Raw genomic sequence first — 24,885 nt, forward strand, 5'->3', positions numbered from 1 at the left:
TTTATAAAGCACTGAAGTTAACAATCGTTTTGTACTTAGATTTTTGTAATTTTTGCAGCGATTGTAGAAAAAATCTTGTTTCTTACTCGTGCGAAATAGTTACGCACACGACGTGCTTAGTTTCTTTGAACAAACCACGCCTAGTGAGTAAAACAGTACCAACTTGTGTCAAAAATAGCTGTTTCTTCCGACGGTGCTACGGTAACAAAGCTATTAACGCATCCGATGTGGAAATGGCGAGGGGGAAACCGCAAAGCAAAATTACGAGGGAAATGGCTATTAACGCATTCGAAACGAATGCGTAAATTGCTTTGTTACAACAGTAAATTAAGATATAATATAGAAGTATTAAAGAACAAGTTTTATAAAACGCGTGTTAAACACGAGTCCAGGTTTCCAGCACGACTGTTTTTAAGTGTTATAAAACGAGTTTTTATGCTATTTTAGATACAGTAGAACCTCAATTATGCGGGTTAATGGAAGGGAAGGGTCGCACGAATAAGTGAAAAGCACGGTTAATCGAAACAACTTTTTTTAGCAAATTACATACTACGTTAGCGTATATCGATGTAGATGTCATGTTACCAAGTTTTTAGAGGCTAAAGTAAGAAGTTTTTGTTTTTTTACAGTTTAACACTATTTTTCGTACGTCAGTTCTAGTTTTTCTTAAACTGAGGATGTCATGAAAATCTAAAATTTTCTGTTTACTGAAGGTTAGAAGATTCATTTCACTGACATGGCTGAATTTTTTTTTCTTTGGATTAAGTGGGTACGGTTAATCGCGAACCCAGTTAATCGAGGTTCCACTGTATTTAATTTGCCTATTGAATTCAATTTTTTTACAAAAATTGTATTTAATTTGCCTATTGAATTCAATTTCTTTACAAAAATTTCCGACGTTGATATGGTGACGACACTACTAACTTATCCTTCCAATGCAAAATTAAAAATATTAAAATTAAAAATAAAATATCTTTGTATTTTACAACATTTTATCTACGATTGTTTTCCATTTCTAATTCATAAAAACAGATATTTAAAAATCATCTGTCATCAAATATCAAAATGAATACAATTTGACTGCTGATTTGTCGTATCTAAGCAAAAAGTGTGCAATAAAACTAAAATACCTACGTTCAAAAATTGCCTAATTTCTAAAGAGGTGTAGATAAAAGAATAAAAATACAATCTAGAAAACTTTTGATGTATCATACAAAAAAAGAACATGGAAAATCCAAAGATTTATTTTGAATGATTTGAAAACGCTATTGCATAATTTTTTTATCAAAATGTATAAACAGGGTGTTTTTGAAATAGACTACCAAAAATTAAACACGGTTTTTGGCAGCCTTAAGAAATCGAATTGACTACTTTTTAATTTTTTTTATCGTTAAAAAAAACTTTTTTTACTACTTACTTGGAGCACCACAAACGAAAATATCCACCTAAAACGGAAGACCGTTTTTTCTATTTTGACCAAATAATTAATTAATTTTATCTCGAAAACTAAAAAACTTTTACCTAAATAATTTTTTGTTAATTGATTCTACTTGTCTTCACCAATTACCGTTTTTTTTTGGTAGTGTATTTCAAAAACACCCTGTATTTTTCAATAATATACCTAGTGCATAAACAATCTTACATATTTAATGTCTATCATTTATTAGGGAATGTGGACTATGAATTTGAGGTTCTAAATTCAAAGATATTAGAATTTCAAACAATTCCGTTCTTAAATTCAACATATGCCTACATTATATAAATTCATTCTCATCCAAATTCTAGATATCCAGATGCTCAGCTTACAAATTCTTAATACCTAAACCCCAAATTTTCTGGCTCCTAGCAGTGCCATTCCTAAGTAAATTTTGAAGATTTCTGTAAATTCGTAAACATATTGTAAAAAAGACTATAAGCAACCATATTAGTACTCTTTTAAATTGATTTTAATGGAAGAATTTGCATGTTTTACTTATCAAACAATGTTTAGTTCTAAATGTTTATTAAATCATTGGTTTAAATGGCCAGCTTTACCAGTGTCTGCTCTTGGTCCTCAAATTAATTTATTCCTGACACACAATTCACTTGTAATAGCTATTATTAACATACCAAGGATGTAATGTGTGTCATGACAGCCACGAATGACAATTTGAAATCCGAGCATCGCGAGGATTATAAGGCTTCCAATACTGTTATGATACAAAAAAAATGAGAGCGAGATATGTTTAACGTTTTATCGATTTCTGCCAAGTTAATTGTCAACTGTCAACGTAATATTTTGTGAATTTGTCAAATCGATGCAGATAGTTTTGAGCATAATAAATTAATTGAGAAAAATCGGCAAATGATGTGAATTCAAATTTTTAATTCCCATACCTTATTGTCTTAACTAGGTGTGGTCCAATTGATTAAATTTTCACACAAACATTTGATTTTTTAAAACAATCAACAATACAAATCATAACAATTGCGAACACTATGCATGCTCACGGTTTAATAGTGCCGATCAAATTATGTGGTTGAACGCTCTCAATTTATTGTCAATTGAACAGCAAAGAATTATCTCCTATTATTATTACGAATTCACGGTCACTATAATACTGCAGATGACAGTTACGAGAACGAAACTGAAATAAGATGTCAACATAATTCGATACTTTTTCCGATGGTAGAAATCGGTTTGTCTTATCGCAATATAAAATTAATAATCGCCACGCATAATTCCATTGTGCCATCTGTCACTATAATTCACGATTGTCTTTATTCACAACATACACACCAGGGATCAGATCGTTGATTTGAATTCTTGTTATAGATATCAATAATAAACGTCAAAATATTTAAAAGAGAACAATGAAATCTACATCGGACACTGTGCTTCCTTCCAACCCAAACGCAGGTCTACCTGGAGCGCGTGTGGGACGAACCCTCTCCCGGAGCCTCATTAATATTACCACTTGTCCGCACAATTAAAATATATAATCGCATCGGGCCAATTTATATTATTGATCAACGATAAACGACCATCGCGGACAATTTATCTCTTTGTGTTGCGTCTTTTTGCACCACCTGCAAAGAGGACCCGAAATAGAAGATTCCGGGGATTCCGGACAGTGTCATTAGTTCCGGCTTATGCTAAAGACAGCTTCTAATGATTCGATAACTGTTGTCATTAATAAACATTAGTGTCGAAGGGTGCACGCCCATGTGTTGTGGGAGAGGATGAGAATAAAACGACATGTTAAGATAGTCTCTGTTAATATTTTAATCAAGACAATTATAATTATTATATCCTTCTATACACACTCATCTATTTACAAACAGATAAAATAATGTACAATTTAGGCGAGCTGCCAACAAAATAAAGGTTAGTTTTAATAATAAATCCATGATATGGTACTTTTATTATACACAACAATTTTCTAATTATTTAAAAGAACGTAACAATAAAATAGGTGAATCCTGAAATACAACTAGCCTGACTTGTGATGATACACAACAAGTTACAAACGTAGGTGCGAGCAATTTCTTCTAGTTTGTCAAGAAACTACTGTTCAAAAGTCTCATTGCCGAAAACTTCAACGTCACTTTTGGGAGACATTTTGTTCATTATCACAGATATAAATAAATGCTTTTACACAAATATACAACAGATTGCGATCGCTTCACGGGCGACTCTGACACACCCACTCTTAGATTTGTTGCACATTGCCCATTTCTTGGTTCGGAGGCTGGCGGCCGCTCGGATCTGCAACAGAAATAGACGTGAGTTGGAGGAAGAACGTTCATTAAAGACTCCCATCGCTCTTCCCTGACTGCGACAAATGGTGTCAGTCAAAACTAACGGACCTGATTTGTTTGTTGGTACGGTAATTTGTTAATCAATAATTTCGAAAGGCATTATGTCACATCGTGCAACCTATAGACCCAGTGGAGAGACCAGAAAGGGTGTGTAGAGAAGATATTGATTTAAAACAATGGATTCTCAGCAGGCCAACAGGACAGGTTTATCCGATTGAGTAAGTTGCGTACCGCAGACTAGTTAGTGGTCTGCGAGAGACCCAGAGCCGTATTCTTGAACCGTTCGAGTTGAGACGTATACGAGTCGTATACGCGTTCTCACCGGTGACTTGACGCGAACGCTCGAGCGAGTCCGATCAAGACCGATGAAATACTATACGTCTCGATTCGCACGGTTCAAAAATACGGCTTTCGCTCGGACTCGAGCGTGCGGATTTAGCGTTCGCGTCAAGTCACCGGTGGCAACTCGTATACGACTCATCTCGTGCGGTTCAAGAATAGGCCTCCCATTCACTGATCAGAATCTCGCATCATTTGTCAATGTCAAGAAGGTGGCGATAGCGAGTACGGGCATTCCTCATTCAGTATAGTCGAGCGTGGGCACATTACACTTACCTAACCGATGGGTCGACGAGGTCCAGCTGGGAGCGGCTCACACTGGCGACACGAACCCTCCGTTCATGCTTTGGGAGCTGAAACAAGAAAAAAACTTGAATTAGAATAAAGGAGATAACGAGATGTGCCATAATTATGGGAACAGAACTCTTTATCTCAAACGGAGGTGTTGGAGAGGAGACGAGGGACGATTGATTGGGGCGCGGACGGACTGTGGGCAGTAATGAATGGAAGTCTTCAGTTTTTCCAACGCTCTGCCCTGCGCATTTATTTATTACATCTCTTAAATCAAAAACTAATTCGCTGATTACAACGCAGATGTTCCAACTGTTCTAAATTAATAAATTGAATCTGGACCACCAACTATCAAAAGAGAGCTGTCTAGCCGTTCGACCATCCGACGTAATATGACAAATTAAAGACCAATCGATGACATTTTCGATACCTAAAAGTGTCATTCAATTAAGAACCGACGCGATTAAAATAAACCTCGTGCTGGCTTTTGAAGGGTCGTATCTCCCATCATCAATCATCATATCGTGCAAGCATTTTTCTCCATTCCGGAAGTTCTTGCAAGAGGAACTAATTGTGGCGCATCACAAATAATAATTATTTAATTAACTCAGGAATCGCGCATTGTTTTATGTTTGTAGAGATGTTGCTACAAAGGTAGACAGCTTGTTTTCTTTTCCTACTCCGAGATTGATGATAAAAAGCAAAGATTAATGCACCTCTTCTTAAAAACACAGTTATGTCGTCATTGAATCGATAAACTCCGATAAACAAGTTATGTTCGAAAGTTCACGCGCATAGTGTTAATATCTAGAATTCCTTCGAGTTGTAAGTGCTTTTTACAAGCCCCGTGATGAATTCATCCTTCAATGTAATGGACGCGCTTATAAATTGTAATTATGTGAATCCCTCTTACCTCTTGTAAAACGGTTTGAAGGCCGCGTTATCCGTCGTCGCCGCCATCTGTGCTCCTTGTGGCGGTGGCGGCCGATGCGGACTCTGTAGCCTCCCAAAACCCCCCAAGAACCCCGATTGCGAGTAGCCCGTGTTAGCCGCCCCCGAGCCTATGCACGGCCCCTGCCCCGGCAACAGATTCCCCGCCACACTGGGCAACTTCATACTCGGCGGTGTTTGAGGCGGCGTATCCGTCTGGACGTCCGGAAACCCCTGTTGACAGTGACTAGGCAAAAATCCGCTCCCTCCGTACCTCGAGCTCGGCAAGGCGAAACCGTTGCTTCCCAGCCACTGCTGTTGAGTTGGTGGTGGCGGGGGCGGCGTTTTACAAGCGGCTGTATCGGCCAACGACCAGATTTTGGGTTTGGATGGAGGAAGAGGGACGCCGCAATCGGAGGATTTCATTTCGGGTTTCATTCCGAAAGTGTTGCCCAGGATGTGGTGCATGTTGTTGCCCAGGATGTCGTCTTTGCGGTCGTCGTCGTTCATGTCGTCGTCGTCCAGGTCTTTGCCGTTGCGTTCCGATTTTATTCGACCATGCATGTCTGGAAAAAATCAAAAAGAAGTCAGGCGAGACTTGACACTTTGCGATATCATAATTGCATCGGTGTAACGGGGAGCAAGAAGTCTTGAATGGTAATTTGAAATTATTACAAGACAAGCACGCTGGAAAATGTTGATCGTTACTGTATTGTATTATTACATTATAATTACACCAGATTGACGCTCCTTCTTGTTAATAAAAATTGTTATGAATTCTTTAATTAATTATTTTATCTTAATCTCACATATCCATCAATCTAGAACACTATAAAATTGTTGAGGATTGTATGCAATTAAAATCATTTTACAGTTTGAATAAGTCTGCACATTTTCTCGACAAATTTTCCTAAATTTACAATTTAACATTTTACAATTTCCAGAGCGTTAATTGTGTTTACAACGGTTCGAAATGCAGGAAAAGCAAATCCATTTTAGATCGACTAAACGAAAACACAAAAAACGCGAGCGCGCTGCAATAACAGCCCCGTCCAATTAATAAATTAAAAATTTTATTGCAAACCAGCAAACGCCATTGGCTCAATAAAAATTATAATTAAATTATTGATAAAGCGTGTACCAGAAAACGCTTCACAATACCCAATGAAATTAAACTAGGAGCTTAAATCCAAACAACTGCCGGTCGTTTCCACGCTTTTTGCCCATGTCATATACAGCGCGATCAGAAACCCTTCGATTTCATTCTCTAAATGAAATCACTCACTCACCTGTCTCATCGCGCTTATCCTCTTCATCTTTATCCTTGTCGTCGCTGTCGGAAACGAGAGCGTCGTCGTCATCGTCCGTTTTATTTTTCGGTTCCCACGTCATCTTGTTTTCTTTTTTGAGCCTTCGTCGCGCGTTCGCGAACCACGTCGACACTTGTGTTAAAGTCATCTTTGTGATAATTGCCAACATGATTTTTTCGCCCTTTGTCGGGTAAGGATTCTTCTTGTGTTCGTTGAGCCAAGCTTTGAGGGTTGCGGTGGATTCGCGGGTCGCGTTCTTCCGTCGCGCCGCCAGGTCATAACCGGCGCCGTATCTGAAAAGAGATAAGAAAAATTGGCAACGGACGGAAAACTTTACAAGTGCTGATTGAAAACGAACTTTGCTTGGAATTTTTCAGTGTGGCGGTCTCGGGATTACGAGCAACTTTGAGATACTGTAATTGTACGAGTGCAATTTTTCTGGCTTTTGGACGTCGTTTCTCAGACGGAGACATGTAAAAGGATGTAAGAAAATTGTAACGTTGGCTGGTTTTGTAACTTCTCGAATTCGTACGAAAGAATTAGTTCAGATTTCAGATTGCTATTCTCTTAGATTTTACAATTCCTATTGCTGGTTTTCTGAGGAATTTAGAACACGAAAACCTAAAGCTTTATTGATAGTTGCCTATGAAACTGAAAAAAGAATCTCAGAATTGACTGAAACCTTCAATAAATCACTTGAGGGCAACCTGAGAGCCTGAGATAAATCTGGGAACATCGAGTAAAAAAAATCGATGTTGAACTCAGTTTCAACAATAGCACAATTACATTGATTTTCAATACATCGGAGAAAACATCGATTTTGAAAAATAGTGAATAAAAAACTCAATATAGCATAGTTTATTGTGAAAAACAAAAATAAATAAAAACCTAGTAATAAATAAAATAATAAGTAAATAAATTATTAAAAAAAACAAATTTGAGATTAACAAGAATAAACAAAATTCAAAAATATTACTCCCTTGAATTAAATTTCAATTCTTTATTTAGACCGCAGCACAAGTAAATCCCGCCTTGCTTTGGTTCTCTACGTTGATAACCAATTAAATCTGGGATTTTTACATCGATTTTTTTATTAATATCGATTTTGCCAAAAAAATAACGATTTTTAATACATATTTTTATTTTCGATGTATCATTAAAAATCGATGATTGCGGTTTTGGTGTATGTATTTTATTGTACACTCTTGATTTTGGTGGTATGTATTTCATTTATTTTTATTTTGTTTATTACTTAAGATTTTATTTGTTTTTGTTTTTCTCGTATTTGTTTATTTTTTTGTTGCTTTATTAATAATTTTATTTGTTTTCGTTTTCCACAATAAACTAGTCTATATTGAGTTTTTTATTTACTATTTTTCAAAATTGATGTTTTCTCCGATGTATTGGAGATCGATGTAATTGAGCTCTTGTTGAAATTGAGTTCAACATCGATTTTTTTACTCGATGTTCCCAGATTTACAACCAATCAAACGAAATATCACCAAAATCAAGAGTATAAAACATCGAAACCGCAATCATCGATTTTTAATGATACATTGAAAATAAAAATATATATGTATGTTTTAAAATTCGATGTTTTTTTGGCAAAATCGATATTAATAAAAAATCGATGTAAAAGTCCTAGATTTACTAAATCTGGAAACATCGAGTAAAAAAAATCGATGTTGAACTCAGTTTCATCAATAGCACAATTACATCGATCTTCAATACGTCGGAGAAAACATCGATTTTCAAAAATAGTAAATAAAAAACTCAACACAGCATAGTTTATTGTGAAAAACAAAAATAAATAAAAACCTAGTAATAAATAAAATAATAAGTAAAATGAATTATTAAAAAAAAACAAATTTGAGATTAATAAGAATTAACAAAATTCAAAAATATTACTCCCTTGAATTAAATTCCAAATCTTTATTTAGACTGCAGCACAAGTAAATCCCGGCCTTACTTTGGTTCTATACGTTGATAACCAATTAAATCTGGGATTTTTACATCGATTTTTTATTAATATCGATTTTGCCAAAAAAATAACGATTTTTAATACATATTTTTATTTTCGATGTATCATTAAAAATCGATGATTGCGGTTTTGATGTAAGTATTTGATGTAAGTACACTTTTGATTTTGGTGATATTTCGTTTACTTTTTATTTTGTTTATTACTAAAAATTTTATTTGTTTTTGTTTTTCTCGTATTTGTTTATTATTTTGTTGCTTTATTAATAATTTTATTTATTTTTGTTTTTCACGGTAAACTAGTCTATATTGAGTTTTTTATTTACTATTTTTCAAAATTGATGTTTTCTCCGATGTCATTGAGCTCTTGTTGAAATTGAGTTCAACATCGATTTTTTTTACTTGATGTTCCCAGATTTACAACCAATCAAACGAAATATCACCAAAATCAAGAGTGTAAAATAAAATACATACATCGAAACCGCAATCATCGATTTTTAATAATACAGTGAAAATAAAAACATGTATTAAAAATCGATGTTTTTTGGTGAAATCGATATTAATAAAAAATCGATGTAAAAGTCCCAGATTTAGCCTGAGAGCTTCAGATTCTGCGAAATGTTCGATTCTCACGTCAAAAAATGAATACAATTTTCACCAGTTTTAAAACTCGGAAAACTTGGAAATTGACAACTTTAAAATCTTCTCAAAGAAGAAACTGGAATTTCCAGCAAAGATCTAAGAACTTCAAAACAAAAAGGCACGAGGGCGAGCCGCATCGATAGAAATGTTCGAAAAGCCATTCCAGCCCTTCCGATCGAAAAGGGCCGCAACAGGGCGGACAAGAAGTAAGCAATCGCTCGCTCAGCGATGTGTATCAATAATGTCTTAGAATTGAGAGAACTTTATTTTTTCCGTTTTATCGACATCGGTGGCCGCCTTTCCCTTGTCTATCGGAAAAAAGTAGCAAACTTAATAGGGGTGAAACCACTCTAGGCGTAATCAAATCCCGCCGTAGGGGAAACGAAGAGGGTGCGCTGCACTACATCAGTTTGACAGCTAGGCAGAAAAAAGAGACGCGTGGAGAGCAAATAACGGAAAGAAATTGCCCCTGCGAATAATTAAATTAGAAATCTTTATAGCTGGTGTCATTCAACAAGCCGGAAAGTTCGGGTTTCATTTCCAAACGATTTTTAACCCATTAGGTGTATCGCGGCCGCAGGTTCTTTTGAGGGAGGATAAAACGACGTGCTTTAGCAGAAAAACGTCCCTGCACGTCTACAGTTTATCTCATGAATTCGTGATTCGCCGTCCCCTGCCCAAAAGTCACCAGATTTAGTGAAAATCTCCCGTTCCCCCTCTCCATCATTGTTTGTAATGTCAATGTTGGCAACAGCACTCTGAAACCGGTTCGTATCCGCGTGCGGCGTTCACCCATGAATCGGGAAATGAGCGGAACCGATTTTATCGACTATAAATACAAATGGTGCATTGCGATGGCAGCCGCCACCTGCGCCGCGACGCCGCGACAGCGCGCCAATCAATAGCGCTCCCTCTTCAGCCATTTTGTCTTGAAGCCATTCCGGGAATTAGCCACAGCGCAATCCGGACCTGTTCGATGTGGTTGAACTAAAGTGGTCCGTACACGCGACGTGGCAACAGGAAGAACGGAATCCTAGCATGTCCGTTGATAAAACTATTATCTTTGAAGGATCAAGAGAAATGTGAACGTGGATGGGGTGCATGCGATGCAATTGTTACCGACACGACATTTTCACTTTATTAACATCGCGAGATTGTTGCAGAGATTGTAAGAGAGACGGAAGTGCAAGAAAATGGAGCGAGCTACATGGGAATGTGGAGGTGTTTTTGTGCGATTTTCGCGGATGCCGGAAGTGTGGGAACAGACACGTTCTTCTATGGACGGCTTTAGAAAATAATTTACTGTTACTTTATTAATATGAGTGTTGACGATTTCTGTTTCTAATGTTAATTGATCATTAGAATCATTACCATGCTCGGACGACAGTTTTTTAAGTTGCGTGTGGTAAACAGTTTCTTTCAAGTTCTGTTTTAAACTGTTGACTATTGAAATTATAAGACTTAGAAAGTTTTTCCGCTCAAAAATTCTTAAATTCTGCTGCTCCCGTTCACATTTTTATAATAAATAAATTCTAAATTCTACTTAGTTTATTATGTTTTAAAATTTTCAGTGGCCAGTTTCTATAGATTTCAGAATTTTAAAACTTTCAAGTTTCTTAATTTTCCATGATTTTCATAATTCAAGTTTTAGTTTTACAGGTTGTCACAGAGATTTAAAATTTTTGAATTTTATAGTTACAAAACGATAACAAATTTTGGATGGTCTTGAAAAAAATCTCAAAACTTCTGGTTCTTGGTCTAAAATTTTGTAGTTTAGCAGAGTTGTCGAAAATAGTGTGAAAATCTCAAATTTTACTGTTTTAAGTCTGAAATTTTCTAAATTACAGCACTCAATAGACGGGTCAAATTTTTGTTTCGTCTTGAAAATAAAAATTTCTCAAAAATTCGGTTTGTTGCTCTAATTATTTTGGAATTTCGCACAATTAACAAACAAACTAAAAGTAGGCAAACCTCCAAATTTTGTTGCATTGAAGCTAATAATGCCAAAGTTAGAGAATTAAGTATAAAACGTCTGTAATTTTTGGTTCGACTCAAATAAATAAATAATTTAAAAAAATTGTATTTCTTGATCTAAAAGTTTAGAATTTGGCACTGTTGATAAGCAAGTCAAAAATAGCAAATACTCTACATTTTACTGTTTCAGGATTAAATCTGTCAAAGTTACAGAATTTAATACAGAACAGTAGAAAATGTGGGATGATCCTGAGAAAAAATTTCTTAAAAATTCTCGTTTTTGGTCTACATTTTTTTCGCTTAATAAAATAGTCAAATATAGCAACGCCCCCGAATTTTACTGCTTTAGGGTTGAAACTACCAAAGTTACCAAATTTAATTGAAAATAGTAAAAAATTTTGGCTTGCATTGTAAAAAATTTTTTTTTACTCCTTAATGTTGCTCTAAAATTTTGTGATTTAGCACATTTGACTAACAGGTCGAAAATAGTATTGACCCTAAATTTCACTCTCTAAGAGTTTAATCTGCCAAAGTTACGGAATTTAATAATAAAAGACAATAAAATTTTTTAAGCAGTCTGGAGAAAAGAAATTTAAAAAATTAAGACACTTGAAGATAATTGCGCCATGATCCGCGCCCACTGTCCTAGAATTATTAGATTCTTGCTCAGATTCTTGCGATTTTGCGATTTTAGTGCCATAGTTTCTTAGGCGTAAGATTTTAGATTTTCAGGTTCTTTCCAAAATTTTAGAACCGGCGAAAAATTGTTTATTCAATATGTATTACGATTATTAAAGCTAAACTCAAACCGACTACTTTTTTTTATTAATTTGTACTTAGCTAGCTGTGCCAAAGTACAAAATGTTAGAACAGTTTTTTTTGAGAAACTTAGTTTTCGATGGAACTATTTTTTTTAATTCTGTAAGTAACTAGTGACAGGTCAATAAAATGAAATTTAATATACATATAAGAGGTTATTACTTTTACCTCCTGTTTATTAACTGTATGAAATTATTGAATTTAATATACTGAGTGTTCAATTGTCGTGTGTTTACGTGGGTACGTTACAATAAAAAGTATTTTTTTATAACACATCGAAGTGGTGGTTTATAAAATCGTTATTTGTGTACCAAGGCCCAAAGGTGTTTCTTTTTTGGTCGAGCCTTTTTTTAATGGCCGAGACGAGAAAGAAGGCGAGGGCAAAATAGCACTTTTTGGCCGTGATGCACACAAGATTTTTTAGGCAAAATCATTAAATTTACAAGTTAATTAATTTTTATTTATGATTTATTGATTTAATAATTTATAATAACTGAATAATTGTAAATATTTATGAATTCTTCAGAAAAGTTCATATTTTTTTATTTACGTTTGCAGTTTTGGCATGTGTAGCTTCACAATTTGTATAAATTAGATTTGATGTGCTTTTTGATGTTGTTGCAGCAGCACTGCTATCTATGTTCATTTTCAATAATTCAACACGTCTTTGTTGCACTTTACAGCAGTTTGCCGATTTGACTTTACCCAAATAATTATAAAATTGGGGGTAATGTCGGTATCTTGATATAATATGCAAAAGTATGGATAGATGGCACCACCATAGATCGGCCAAAAATGTTTGCGGCCAGAAAAGACTTACTAAAATATTATTTTCAGTTTAAGTCGCCTAAAAATAATATTAATGCTCTTATAAGGAAATAAGCCTCCGGCCCAAAAATTAGTACAGTTTCTTTATTCCTTTTATAGACTTTGTACCTAAAAAACAAGAAATTTGACACAAGCTGATGGATGTGGCTCAAGCATAAATTTTTTTTGGTCTATCAAACCGATTAATATTTGTAACTGTAAATATATTTCGCTAAATAGCGTTCTAATGTAGAAATATGTAACCCATTAAAAATAGTAGCCGAGTATTAATATTAAAAATGTCTCTGTCAGAGTTGTTTCTAATTTATTATTATGAACTTACGTAGCTTTGCCTTTTCTTTTATTTAAAACTATTTACGATTCTACTTTGGTAATTAAATTTTTATAGCCATAATAAGGCAAACATTCAATTGTCGCTGTTTTAATTGGATAATCGGTAATAATATAACAGCCTACGTGTAAATGCCTACGTAAACCAATCTCAACAAGTAAAACACCAAATTGGTGATAACGAAATCCGCTGATTAGTAGAGTTTTCTTTGCTAATTTTCACCTTTGATTAAATCCAGGTAGATTGTGAGGTGGTAAGACCGTTAATAGGGTGCCAATGTTAACGATTTGTTTAACCGGTTTTTCGAGTCAATCTCGCGCCTCGACTATTTGATGGATATGATTTCGAAATCCACTTTATATAAGTGTTCAGCCCCCAGTCTCGGAAAACCTCGCCACTCTATATTTATTCTGCGTGCGTAAATCTTTCTGCGGGAAGATTCCGGGGGAGAGACCCTTGGGATCCGAAAGATGGATGGAGGGTTTCGCGCCTCACGCCGTTCCGGCCTCCATAAAAAATCCCATTTCTAACCACTGTTCACTAAATTACAGGCATTATACTCCAGTAAACAGAAGTCAATTGATCGCGTTCGTTTCGCGGACTTGTTGCAGCAATTAGGGATTTTCGGGAATTTTTCTCGGTCGTTTCCGATCGATCGACACTAAATAGGGAATGAATGGCAGATCGCAGATGTTATCGTCGTTCGAGCCACCGCGCTATAAAAAGGCACTGACGCCATCAAGTCATTTTTTTCGTTTCGGTACGGTCGGACGCTCCCGCATTCGAATGCCAAACTGGTCTGGTAATGAATCCATAAAACAACAGGAGAATTTTATATTTTTCTGTTAACAGACATTTAATTTATTAGTGTTTTCGAGTTTTACATGTAGCAATTAAACGGATGCTCGCGATGTAAGAAAGTCGAGAGACGCCGCTGCGACAGGCATCGATCCTTCAGCGTGAGAATCTCGGCTTGTGGCGACAGGACAATGTCTCCTCGCGGGGGTTCCAGTCGGAGAAAAAATCCCACGACAAAAAAGAAAAATTATAGCCGGAGATTTTGGAGATGCTGTTTTGTGACGACCGATGCCATAAATGTTGAAATTCAGGAAAAAATTGTGTCCTAAGTGAAAATTATCGGAATCACCTGCATGAGGACAGGTGCTCGAAATTGATATGTTAATGTTTACATTATGTAGGTCTACAACATGAGAACGTAATGATTTCTCCGCCAAATTTTATTGACCAAAAAATCTTTTTGTTATATCAATTTCAATTCTATTGAAGTCATTCTATAACGGCGATTCATTGTTCGGTTACAGTTGCCCGACACCCACTTTCATCAGTGATATTGAGTAATTTTTTACTGTTTTCATGGCGATTTTTACTTAAAGATTTAAGAAATATTAATAGGGAAAAAATCGATGAATGACCGGGTCAACACACATTCGTTCTCAGGTTTCAGTGCTCAAATTTCAAGATTCTTTGTTTCGTACGATTGTGAAATGGGACACTTTCTTTCAGGTTCTAAGAGAAGCAACCTGTTAAAATTACCCAGTTCTCAAAATCCTAAATTTCGGGATATTAGACGAATTTGAGCTTAAATTGTCTAAATTTACTCGTTTGCTTGAAATGAGAAAAGTTTAATGTGAAATTAACCAGTTGATTTCAACCTAAACTGCAACCTAAACCTAAACGCCTTAAATTTCAAGGGTTTAGCTTGAGTTATCATTAAAACTGACAAATTGACGGAATTTAATAAAAACTGAAATCTGGAGTTCGGCTTAAAAATACCTAAATGTTTTCTAAAATTGTAGTTTATCACAGTGAACATCTCGAAGAAAGTAAATCCTAAAATTTTCGATGTTTTAGTCTCAATACTGTAAAATGTGGAAATTTTGGGTCCGTTCGAATTACAAAAATTACAAAATTTCTATATACAGGGTGTCCCACAACTGGCGCCCCAAGGAGCAAGGGAGAGTGCCGACAGCAATACATGTATTCGAGAAAGGATAAAAAATTAACAATCAATCCCGAAAGCTTATTCTACAGGGTGATGAAAAAAAGGCACCCATGCTACCTGTCATGTTAATTATTTCCTGAGTCCAAAATTGAAAACCAAAACAAAGTTTGTGGTTTTTTAACTAAGATAGAAGCTTTCTTTCATAAACGATTAAACACTGTCTAGATAATTTTTTTATAACAATTTCATAGTTAGACATTACATATTTTACAGTTTATGATATTTTGTATCAAAAAAAAGAACAAAAAGTGCAATAAACCAAGTTTCTTCAACTTTTAAAAGTACCATTTCTTGGCTTTATAGAAAATTTTTCAATGTTGCAACATTGTAAAGCTCTCAAAATTAGTTGCTTACCTACGGAAACAGCCGAATGTAAAATTTTATTAGAAAGGGTTGAGCAGCATTGCCAAATTTTTTCTTTGAAAAAAATTCATATTGTAGAGAGGAATAGGTTTAAATTAATTTTGCTTTGATTTCTGAGAAGATTTAAGTGAAAAGGACGTGATACTTCCACTCATGGGCGCCTTTTTTTCATTACCCTGTATAAGTGGGATAAAAGGTTATCCCAATTTCCTAGGCAACGACAGTTTAATGTTTATCTGATCAATGAATGATAGTATATGTCCATAGTTACCGATTTTAGTTGCAAAATTTTGATTCAGAATTGTTGCCTCCATAAGCCCTTTTTCCCAATTTTGATTTTATTGTTATTAAAATTACCAAACATAGAAAATTTAAAGTAAGACGTAAAACAAAAACTTCAAAAATATCTTTCTTAAGCTTAAAATATTAAAGCAATAAAAATGAAAAACAATCGTCCATAAATATCTATTTTGTTACAAGTACAGAAAATACAGTCCTTGCGGACAAATCGTTGCTGTTTACGGGCGAGGCGTAGCCGATAACCGATAGCCATTGTCATTTAAAGTTGCTAACTATGCCACCACAGTAACTATTAAATTGTTTAAAATAAACACACAAAAATGACGTTTTTTGCATAAAATTTAGAATCCTGAAAAAATCCGACAAAGCGAAGAAAATTGTGTTAGATTTACTTTACTACTAACAATTCATTCATATTGATGTAGCTATAGAATTAACTAAAGTTGTTTAATTGTTGTATTGAACCACAATGCTGTATTAATTGTCATGTCAATTTTATGAAATTGGGTCCGAAAAAGACTCATTTTAGTACCTGAGCCAGTAAAATAGCTATTTTCTGGAGCGTTTATTAAAAATATTTTTTTTTAGAATTCCTTCACATTAAAACCGACAAAATTATAAACTTAGATAAAGAAACATTGTAATTTTGGAATCGTCCTAAAATTTTGAAAATTATTACAGTTGTATTACCCGTCTAATTTGTAGGTAAACAAACGGATGCGCACCAACAAATTTCATAATGCGCAGGCGTACAAATCAGCTGTTCGCCGCTTTTAGCTGTGGCAGTGGCGTCGCATCAAGTGGAGCCAAAACAAGTAACACAATTTTGATGTATTACTTACAGTTTTACTCGATTTTAATAATGAGAAGTTAAAAGTGCAATAACTAGAACTTATCATTATTAATTATCTAGATTAAATTTTCCACTTGCGACGCTTATGCCGGCGGGTATTTTTCTCAAAACACGTGTTGAATTATCAAACGAATTTTTACAGAAAACGTTGGAAATTTTGAGTTTAATATAATATAAATATTTCCAAAATACTTTAATAAATTCTAGAGTCATAAAAATTAATAAAAAATTGTAAAGTTTGGATTTGCCTCATTTATCCATTTTTTAAACGCCTTGCTAGTTATTAAATTTAGAAATTTGAGCAAGCTGACCAGTACAACTTTCCCAGTTTTCATTGTATATTTTCATAAACGTAAAAATTCCCATAATATTAGGTAAAACTAATAATTTTTTGACTCTCCGCTGCTTGCCCTATCAATGCCAATCAAAAGCAACATTTCCATTCATCAAAAGCATCCTCATCCAGCACGCTTTAAATAATTTCCCCCAAGCACGAAATCAATACTTCTATTTAAAAAAAATACAAAAACCAGAAATGAATTCTTTCGTTTTTCCGTAAAAATTGTCAACTCGTACAGCGGCGATTTTTATCGACCATCACACTTCCGCATAGAACACAACTCGTTTGCTATTTCCAACTTTTCAGTAAACGTGTTCTCACACAAAACATTTCCTTATTGGTTTTTGATGCCGGTCGATTATAATCGGCTTGTATCCATCAAATTTCAAAATCCATTTATCAACGATAAGGCAAATTGGTCGTGGCAAACAAAATTTTCAAGAGAGGTGTCGAAATGCAGAACTTACCCGTACGCTGCCAGGGCCGGGTCGTAGGGGTAATAACCCGTTGTGGGTTGGAGGCCGGCGCTGGTCCACGCAGACATGTCTGCGGCTGTACCGCCTGCGTCCTTCAGGGCGTAAGGATTACTCTGCAAAGAGACGTCATTTAATCCAAATTTTTCTCTAACCGGGAGAAAGAAAGCTTGTTTTCTCAACCTGTTCAGGACATTTTGTTGTTTTCGTGTTCTTTGCTCTTTCTCTCCCCCAAATGATCACGATTATGTAAACCTCATTACGTCACCACCTTCGCCCTCGAAGCACCCCTTTGGGTCTAATCCGCTCATCTGCGTGTTCGTTTTCCGTCATTCTGCAACCGCGATGATCGCCATTTTAACGGAATAATCCAATGACATTTTTGGACAAACATGATTTATAGTTATCTCAAAGCTGGTACACAATTTGTCAATGATAATCAGTGTTATGTCGCCATTAGATACCGACAAAGAAATTCAATCACGCCCGATACCTAATCAAACAACGATAACATTCCTGTTATCACTAGCGGCGTGATTGTCGTCCCAGGTGATGCATTCCCTTAAATAAACAACCTACAAAACAGTCGTTTAAAAAAAAATTAAAGAACACAACGGTGATATCGATAACACCAAGGAAACGAGCTAAAACTTTTGAAAATAATAAATAAAACCGCATTGTCAGTTATATCGTTCTTATCGGAGTTTAAACCGACGACACGTTGGTTTTATTCAATTTGCTTACATCCATTTTTGCCACTTGTTAATTAAACGTACAATAAAAAAGACGTGTAAACAATAACATAACAAAAGTTCATTTCATGCCATTATCTACTAACCGCAGAGCCCACACTGTAGATTTCACATTCTCCGTTGTTCCAGAGCAAAGAGCGCAAAATTATTTATTGGGAAAATACATTATAGGCAGCTAACTTATTAAAACATTGCGTGGCGTTACTAAGAAACAACCAAAAAGTTTATTTAAGTCGAGGAAAAGCGACTGATAATCAATTGACAATGAGCTATCAGAGAATAGTTGAGTGTTAATTCTGTATCTAAATCGTCTGCAAATCGACATGGATATTTTAAACACTAAATGTGATGTAAATATATTCAGGTACTTTACAGTAGTAAAATAAAAGTCGGATAAAATAATCAATTTCATTATAATTTCATTTCATCAATATTTACACTGGCTAGGCAAACAACAAAAGTATGGAGGCGATCAGACAATCAATGTTTTGTTATATTATTTTTACTTGCTCTTGCATTTTTATGTGTGGTGGGTAGAAACGATATAATAATTATGAAAACGACAAGAAAAGTTATTTCAGGTTTTATATAGTTGAAAACTTGAACAGAAAATATCCACAACCTAACAATTTGAAGTGAGAGAATATTTGAAAATCTTGTTGGTATGAACCGGACATAAAGTAAAGAATAAACTCCTGCAAACCTAAAAACCGGAAGTATTCATTCAACCAACAGAGAGCCCTACAAACCTTAAAGAAAAATTTTAAGTAAAATTTAGAAAATCAAAGAAGAATCTGCAGAAAAAGCATGGCAAACCTAAATATAATACAAAAAAACAATCATATGAAAATGTATACACTATGTGGGGAAAAATAAGAGAAAATCAATAATCTCATAAACACATAAACTAAGAAATAGAATTGAAAGAGAATCTAAGAATGTAATGAGATGAAAATAAAGTTAATCTTATAGGAATCTAGACAAAATCTACAAAAACTCAAAAATCTCGAGAGACAAACTAAATTTAATGTTGTAATTTATTAAAATTTAATTTTTTTCACTGTTAAGGCGGTTTGACACATTTTTTCTCAAATTTTTACGAATAAAAATTTGAGAATTTATTTTTAAGCAAATATTCTCGAAATTGGAGAAAATATTTTTGCAAAAAAATTTCACAATGCTGCGAAGTAACAATGCGTCAAGTGAAGAAAATAAAACCGCAGATTTTGGAAGTTTTAGCAAACAGGAAACATTTTTCTGCTTTCATTTTGTGACCAATTCTGAACCTCAATTTGACAAAAAAAATTAAAATTTTTATTCGTAAAAATTTAAGAAAGAATGTGATCGTGTCAAACAGCAAAGTGGCACTATTTTAAACAACTTTTTATTCTGCCACTATACATATAAAGTTACAAAAACTGTCAAAATTTGTGTTAAATCTTGTCAAATCTTAATTTTTATGCGTTTTGATTGCTGTTTTGCCCTTCGCTCGTCGCAAAAGTATTTTTTTTAGTTTCTATCTGTTACCCTAGACTTTTGTAATTTAGTACGGGTAATAAACGACTTAAATGTAGCAATCTGCCCAAATTTCCCCATTATAGCACTAATAGATCCAACAATACATATTTTTATGTAAAATTTTGAAAAATTTTTGTTTGCTCTAAAAAAAAAATTTAAAAAGTGTGTCTGTTACTTTAAAATGTTGCAACCTAGCACAGTCCATAAATGTGATAAAAGTAGTAACTTACCCAAATTTCATCGCTGTAGCGCTACCAGAATAGAAAATACAGTGTTTAATGTAAAATTTTGAAAGTTTATAATTTATTCTAAAAATAAAAATTTTAAAAATTTTAGTCTTTTGCGCCCAAATATTCTAATTCAGAACAGTTAATAAGCGAGTTAAAAATAGCAGCCCCTCTTAATTTCATTGATCTAGAACCAACAGAAGCAAAAATACAGGTTTTGAAGTAAAATTTTGAAAAATGTTGGTTCACTCTGAAAAGAACATTTTTCAAAATTTGTGTTTGTTGGGTTAGAATTCTGCTATCTAGCCCAGTTAATAAATCAGTTAAAAGTAGCAATGTCGCCAGGTTTCAACTATTTAACTGACAATAGTCAAGGCTAGGAACAAAAAAAATCACTTCTGCCTCTAGTTTCGTAAATAGCAATTTTATTAGTAGTACCATCTCTTTATTTTTGAAGATAGAATATTTTCTCATGCTCCTAGTGCCAAAAAAATAAAAAATAAAAATAAAGGGTCCGAAAAAAACTAAAAAAAGGGAAAAATTTTTGTTTAAATTTTTAATGCAATTCATATCTTAAGAAATATTGAATAAAAAAGAAAATAGCAAAATACATGGGCAGACGATTAGGGCTTGATCAAATAAAATAAGAGCATAGAAATGAAAAAAAAAATGTTAAAAAATGAACTATTCAAGAACTGGTTTCCCCAATAATTTAACTGAGTTAATCTTGAGATTTTGATAATTACTGACATTGCATTGACGGAAAAACCGTCACATGTCACTTCAACATAATGTTAAATATTTAATCTAAATTAGAGATTTACTTAAGGTTCTGTATATTAGGCGATTGGATCTAAGTAAGGCAAGTTACAAATTTAACAAATAAGTGATGAAAATTGATAACAATAAAAAAAGATCATAAAAACCTGAAGACTAATAACACTGTAACAAAGGAAACAGGAACAAAACAAAAGAAGAAGAGAACATGACAATATCAATACTAGAATATAAACTAAAAATAAAATCACGAGAACTGAACCAGATGTTATTATTTAGCATGGTAGTTTAAAACAGAAAATTCTGGTACAGAGTATACAAAACCTAATTAAACCAGACAATTAATTGTGCAAGTAGAAAAACAGAATAAATCTGAAGTGAAGTTAGAACAACGGCTAAAAAAACAACAATTGATTTTCTCTTTTCAAATTCGAAGAATAGCAACATGCAGACCCGTTCTAACAATGTTGTATGTTATAACATTCAATACCATGGAGACTTCTTCAAGAATAACATCAAAGCGAACCGACGCTCAGATATTCTACAAACGTGGAATAGTGTCAACTTCTTATCCTACTCGACGAGTTTTTCCAAGAGCATCTGTGATACCCAACAAGTAAAAATGCGCCACTTCTAATCAGATTTGTACGTTTAAAAATCGAAAATCGTTTCCACACTTCTGTTAAGTCTTAAAAAAATTCTCCGATGCGTCGCTGGCGAAATTTACGTTTGCGACCGGTTTTTCTTTAAGTAATTCTCCACGACATGTTCGACGTTGACAGTTATGTCGCCATAATAGGATTATGTTTACATAAAGCAAACCTGTATATCCGAAATATTTTGGCATTTAATTATCTCCGGAATGAATGAGGTAACCTCGTGTCGAAATTTTTCGAATCCCCGTCACGTCCGTCGCCTGTGTGCGGCCGCGCAAAAAATCGACCAAAAAGGTGTGATTTTTTCCATCGTGCGAAATCTCATCTCATTAGTATTGAATTTTTCAAAGCTGTTGAAAGCTCTTAGATTTGCATAAATATGTGGTTTCGAACACCTCGAAGCTCGCCATCGGTATCGATTTATTCGTGAGAGAAACAGGAACGAGTTGGATTTTTGTCGCGGGAACAAATCGTCGCAATTGTATTCTAATTCGGCGCTTTTAGAAAGTCAACTTGTGTAATTTTATTGCGACGTTAATTAGGCCCGAGATGTTCTTATGACGAAAGTACAATGTGGAAAAGTTGTGCTATAATTTGTTCGACATGTTTTTTATTTACGTTGTGACAAGTTTAGTGTTTCCAATATACATTAATTTTTATCGAAAAACCTGTAGTGGGATCGGTTCTAATGACCTCAAAATTTACTCCTAACGATCTACCAGTTAAATTAGCTGCGACTGATAAGAGAGAATGAAAATTGGAAGCAAGTAGGAGGGTGATCGATAGGATTTTTCAGAATCGAAAAAAATTGTTGGAGAAGATAATGAGGCTCCGTTACGCATATATTAAGTAACTATGTGTTAATTGTGTTGTTAACATGCGTTTATGCAAGAATTTACGATAGATAGAATTAATGGCTGTAAGTGTATTAGATTTCTGAATACAAATTCGATCTTAAAGGAGATAGCCCGGTTTCAATTGTACAATTAAAAAAACACAGTTATATTTAAAACTGAAAATTCCCGTCTGTTATGTTATATTTATTAGCAGTCGGACTATTAAGCTGTCAAATGAGCACATATTAGCAATAATAATTTATTTACGCAACAACGCATTTACAAGGCAAATGCTATTAGAATTGTAAATTTAGAAAATAAACCATAAATTAATTTTCGGAACAAGCTCCCAGTCAGCAAGAAATTCATTCCTACCTTTGTTCTCGAATCCAGCTCGACATGATAACCGAAAATATCAATTTGCAAGGAAATAAGCCGAATTTTCGTCTTGTACAACATCATTTTAGAATTACCGATAACAGAGTTGAACGAATTCCTATGACCTGTCACGCCTATTGTCGTTTTACACGGAAAAATTGTCGATTGGCATCTGCCAGAAGATAATCGATTTTTAAAGTTGGGCACGACGACGAAAATTAAATTTCCAGTGCATGTCGTGGTCGACTTCATTGTTTTTCAAGTCCAACAGCCTTTTACAACGGATATAATTAGTTACTTCATCCATTATTTCCAGCCGCGACATGAGTATATATGGCGACAACGCTAACACTGTATGTAGAACATTCTGCAAGAAGAAACGCTCGCTTTTTTGTGTCACGCAACCTACTGCTTGATGGCGTGGAAGAGTTTTTGCTGTATTTGTTAAATAATAGGAAGTAAGTGCGTGGTTATGATATAAATAAGTCTGTGGGTATGAAAACCATAAAATCACGCGCTTTATGGGACAAAAAGCTGCTTTTCCAGAAACGAGGAAACGTGGAAGTATAGGTAAGCAGAATGGGTGGAGATGGCAGAAGTGGACAATGGATACTGAATAATACCGCGATAAATTTAGGTGATAAAGTGCACAGGAAGTGTAATGTTTTATTTTGGGGCTTTGTTTAGACGTGTCTGCACAACGCGACTATGATGTGGCTACTTGATGGGTTTTATTACCTTTTTTAACAGATTTACAGGTCGATTTGGTCCTTTTATGAAATCGAATAGTCAACAAGGTTGCTGCAGTAGGTCGGGATTTGTTAAAACAATTGTAGAATTCAAAGAACACAAATGCTCCAGTCCAATAGGAATAAAAAATCTTGAAACAAAATCTTTTAGATTTTCAATTTTACATTTTGATGGTTGCGTCCCTAATAAAATCTGTCCAAATTTATTTATTTTTCATTGATGTTAGGTAAAAGAGAAAATTTAATTTGAATGTAAGCAAACGAGCGACGGACATCAAAATAGTTATTTACGTACAGACGGCCAAAAGAGATATATTGCGCCCGCAGAAGAATATTGAGGACCGACGATAGAGACAGCCTTAATTCGCCAAAGGGTGTAATCGCTGTTGCGTCCAGAAATGCGTACAACGTTTTATGCACAACGCACTTCGTAATTCATTAAACACCATGAAAAAATGCTTTCCCAGTCTTTGACACTTTTGACAGATAAGTCCAATTTGAAGCACTTTTTCGTATTGTTTAGGTAACTTTACGGCCGCTGAGATATTTTTTCTATCTTTACAGCCCGTAGGTGTAAAGTCAAATTTTCAACAACAGTAACCAAGGCGTAAAGTGTTAATTTTGATATCCGTTGTGCATATACTCGTTATTTAAAGTAACCATTGAAATTTCAAATAGACTTCTGTAAATCAGTTATTAATTGGATTATTACAAGGTGGTTATGAAATATACTGTCAAAGAAAAGGCGGTCATTGGTGAAAACAAGTAGAATCAATTGATAAAAAATGTTTTATGTAAAAGTCTTTTCCTTTTCGAAATAAAATTAATTGAATATTTGGTCAAAACTTCCAGTTCGCCACTTGATTAATGATAATTCAGAATGTAATCTTGATTGCTTAGCAACAATAAAAGGTTTGTTTGTTTTAGGTGAATATTTTCATTAGTAGAGTTCCAAGTAAGTGGTAAAAGGTGTAATTTTTATCGTTAGAAAAAAATAAAAAATAGACAATTTGATTCCCTAAGACCTTGAGCACCGCATCTCGAAAACAACCTTATTGAACAAGCCAAAAATATTACATTTTTTTTTGTTTTAAAGAAATTAAAATTTTCAAAAATTCTCAGAAATTGCTTCATATCGTCGGCTTAACGCGTAAAGCTGCTAGGTCCATTTTGTTTTGTTTAATAGAGATCGACAAATCTTGATTTTTTACATTTATGTATTCAACTCGGAGATTTGAAAATTTGGTGACTGAAATTCCACGATATTCCTTTCTTTCCTTTTTCCCTTTTATAAAATTAAAAGTGAATTTTGTTCAAAAATTGAAATAGGACACATTAAGCCGACGATATTATTAATGATTTTTTTTAAACAATAACGTTGGCAGATTATTGGCAGAA

The 24,885-nt window shown here is 34.3% G+C and overlaps 1 protein-coding gene across 2 annotated transcripts in view; it reads right to left on the minus strand.

Annotated features, from left to right (window-relative positions):
- Positions 1-3,241: 3,241 nt before the first annotated feature.
- The window catches only part of LOC148178198 (homeobox protein caupolican-like), a 60,199-nt gene continuing 38,555 nt past the window's right edge, over positions 3,242-24,885 (minus strand). For both annotated transcript variants that reach the window (XM_088050908.1, XM_088050909.1), the window contains exons 3-7: positions 17,589-17,710; positions 6,651-6,964; positions 5,345-5,927; positions 4,417-4,493; positions 3,242-3,748 (exon numbers count right to left, since the gene is read on the minus strand). In XM_088050908.1, the coding sequence (XP_087907034.1) occupies positions 4,454-4,493; positions 5,345-5,927; positions 6,651-6,964; positions 17,589-17,710 (1,059 nt within the window). In that variant the 3' untranslated portion in view covers positions 3,242-3,748; positions 4,417-4,453. The remainder of the gene's footprint in view (positions 3,749-4,416; positions 4,494-5,344; positions 5,928-6,650; positions 6,965-17,588; positions 17,711-24,885) is intronic.

Source organism: Gnatocerus cornutus, chromosome 2 (genome assembly GCF_029298725.1).
Source record: "Gnatocerus cornutus isolate USDA-ARS CGAHR chromosome 2, icGnaCorn1.1, whole genome shotgun sequence".
Classification (NCBI taxonomy): Eukaryota; Metazoa; Arthropoda; class Insecta; order Coleoptera; family Tenebrionidae; genus Gnatocerus; species Gnatocerus cornutus.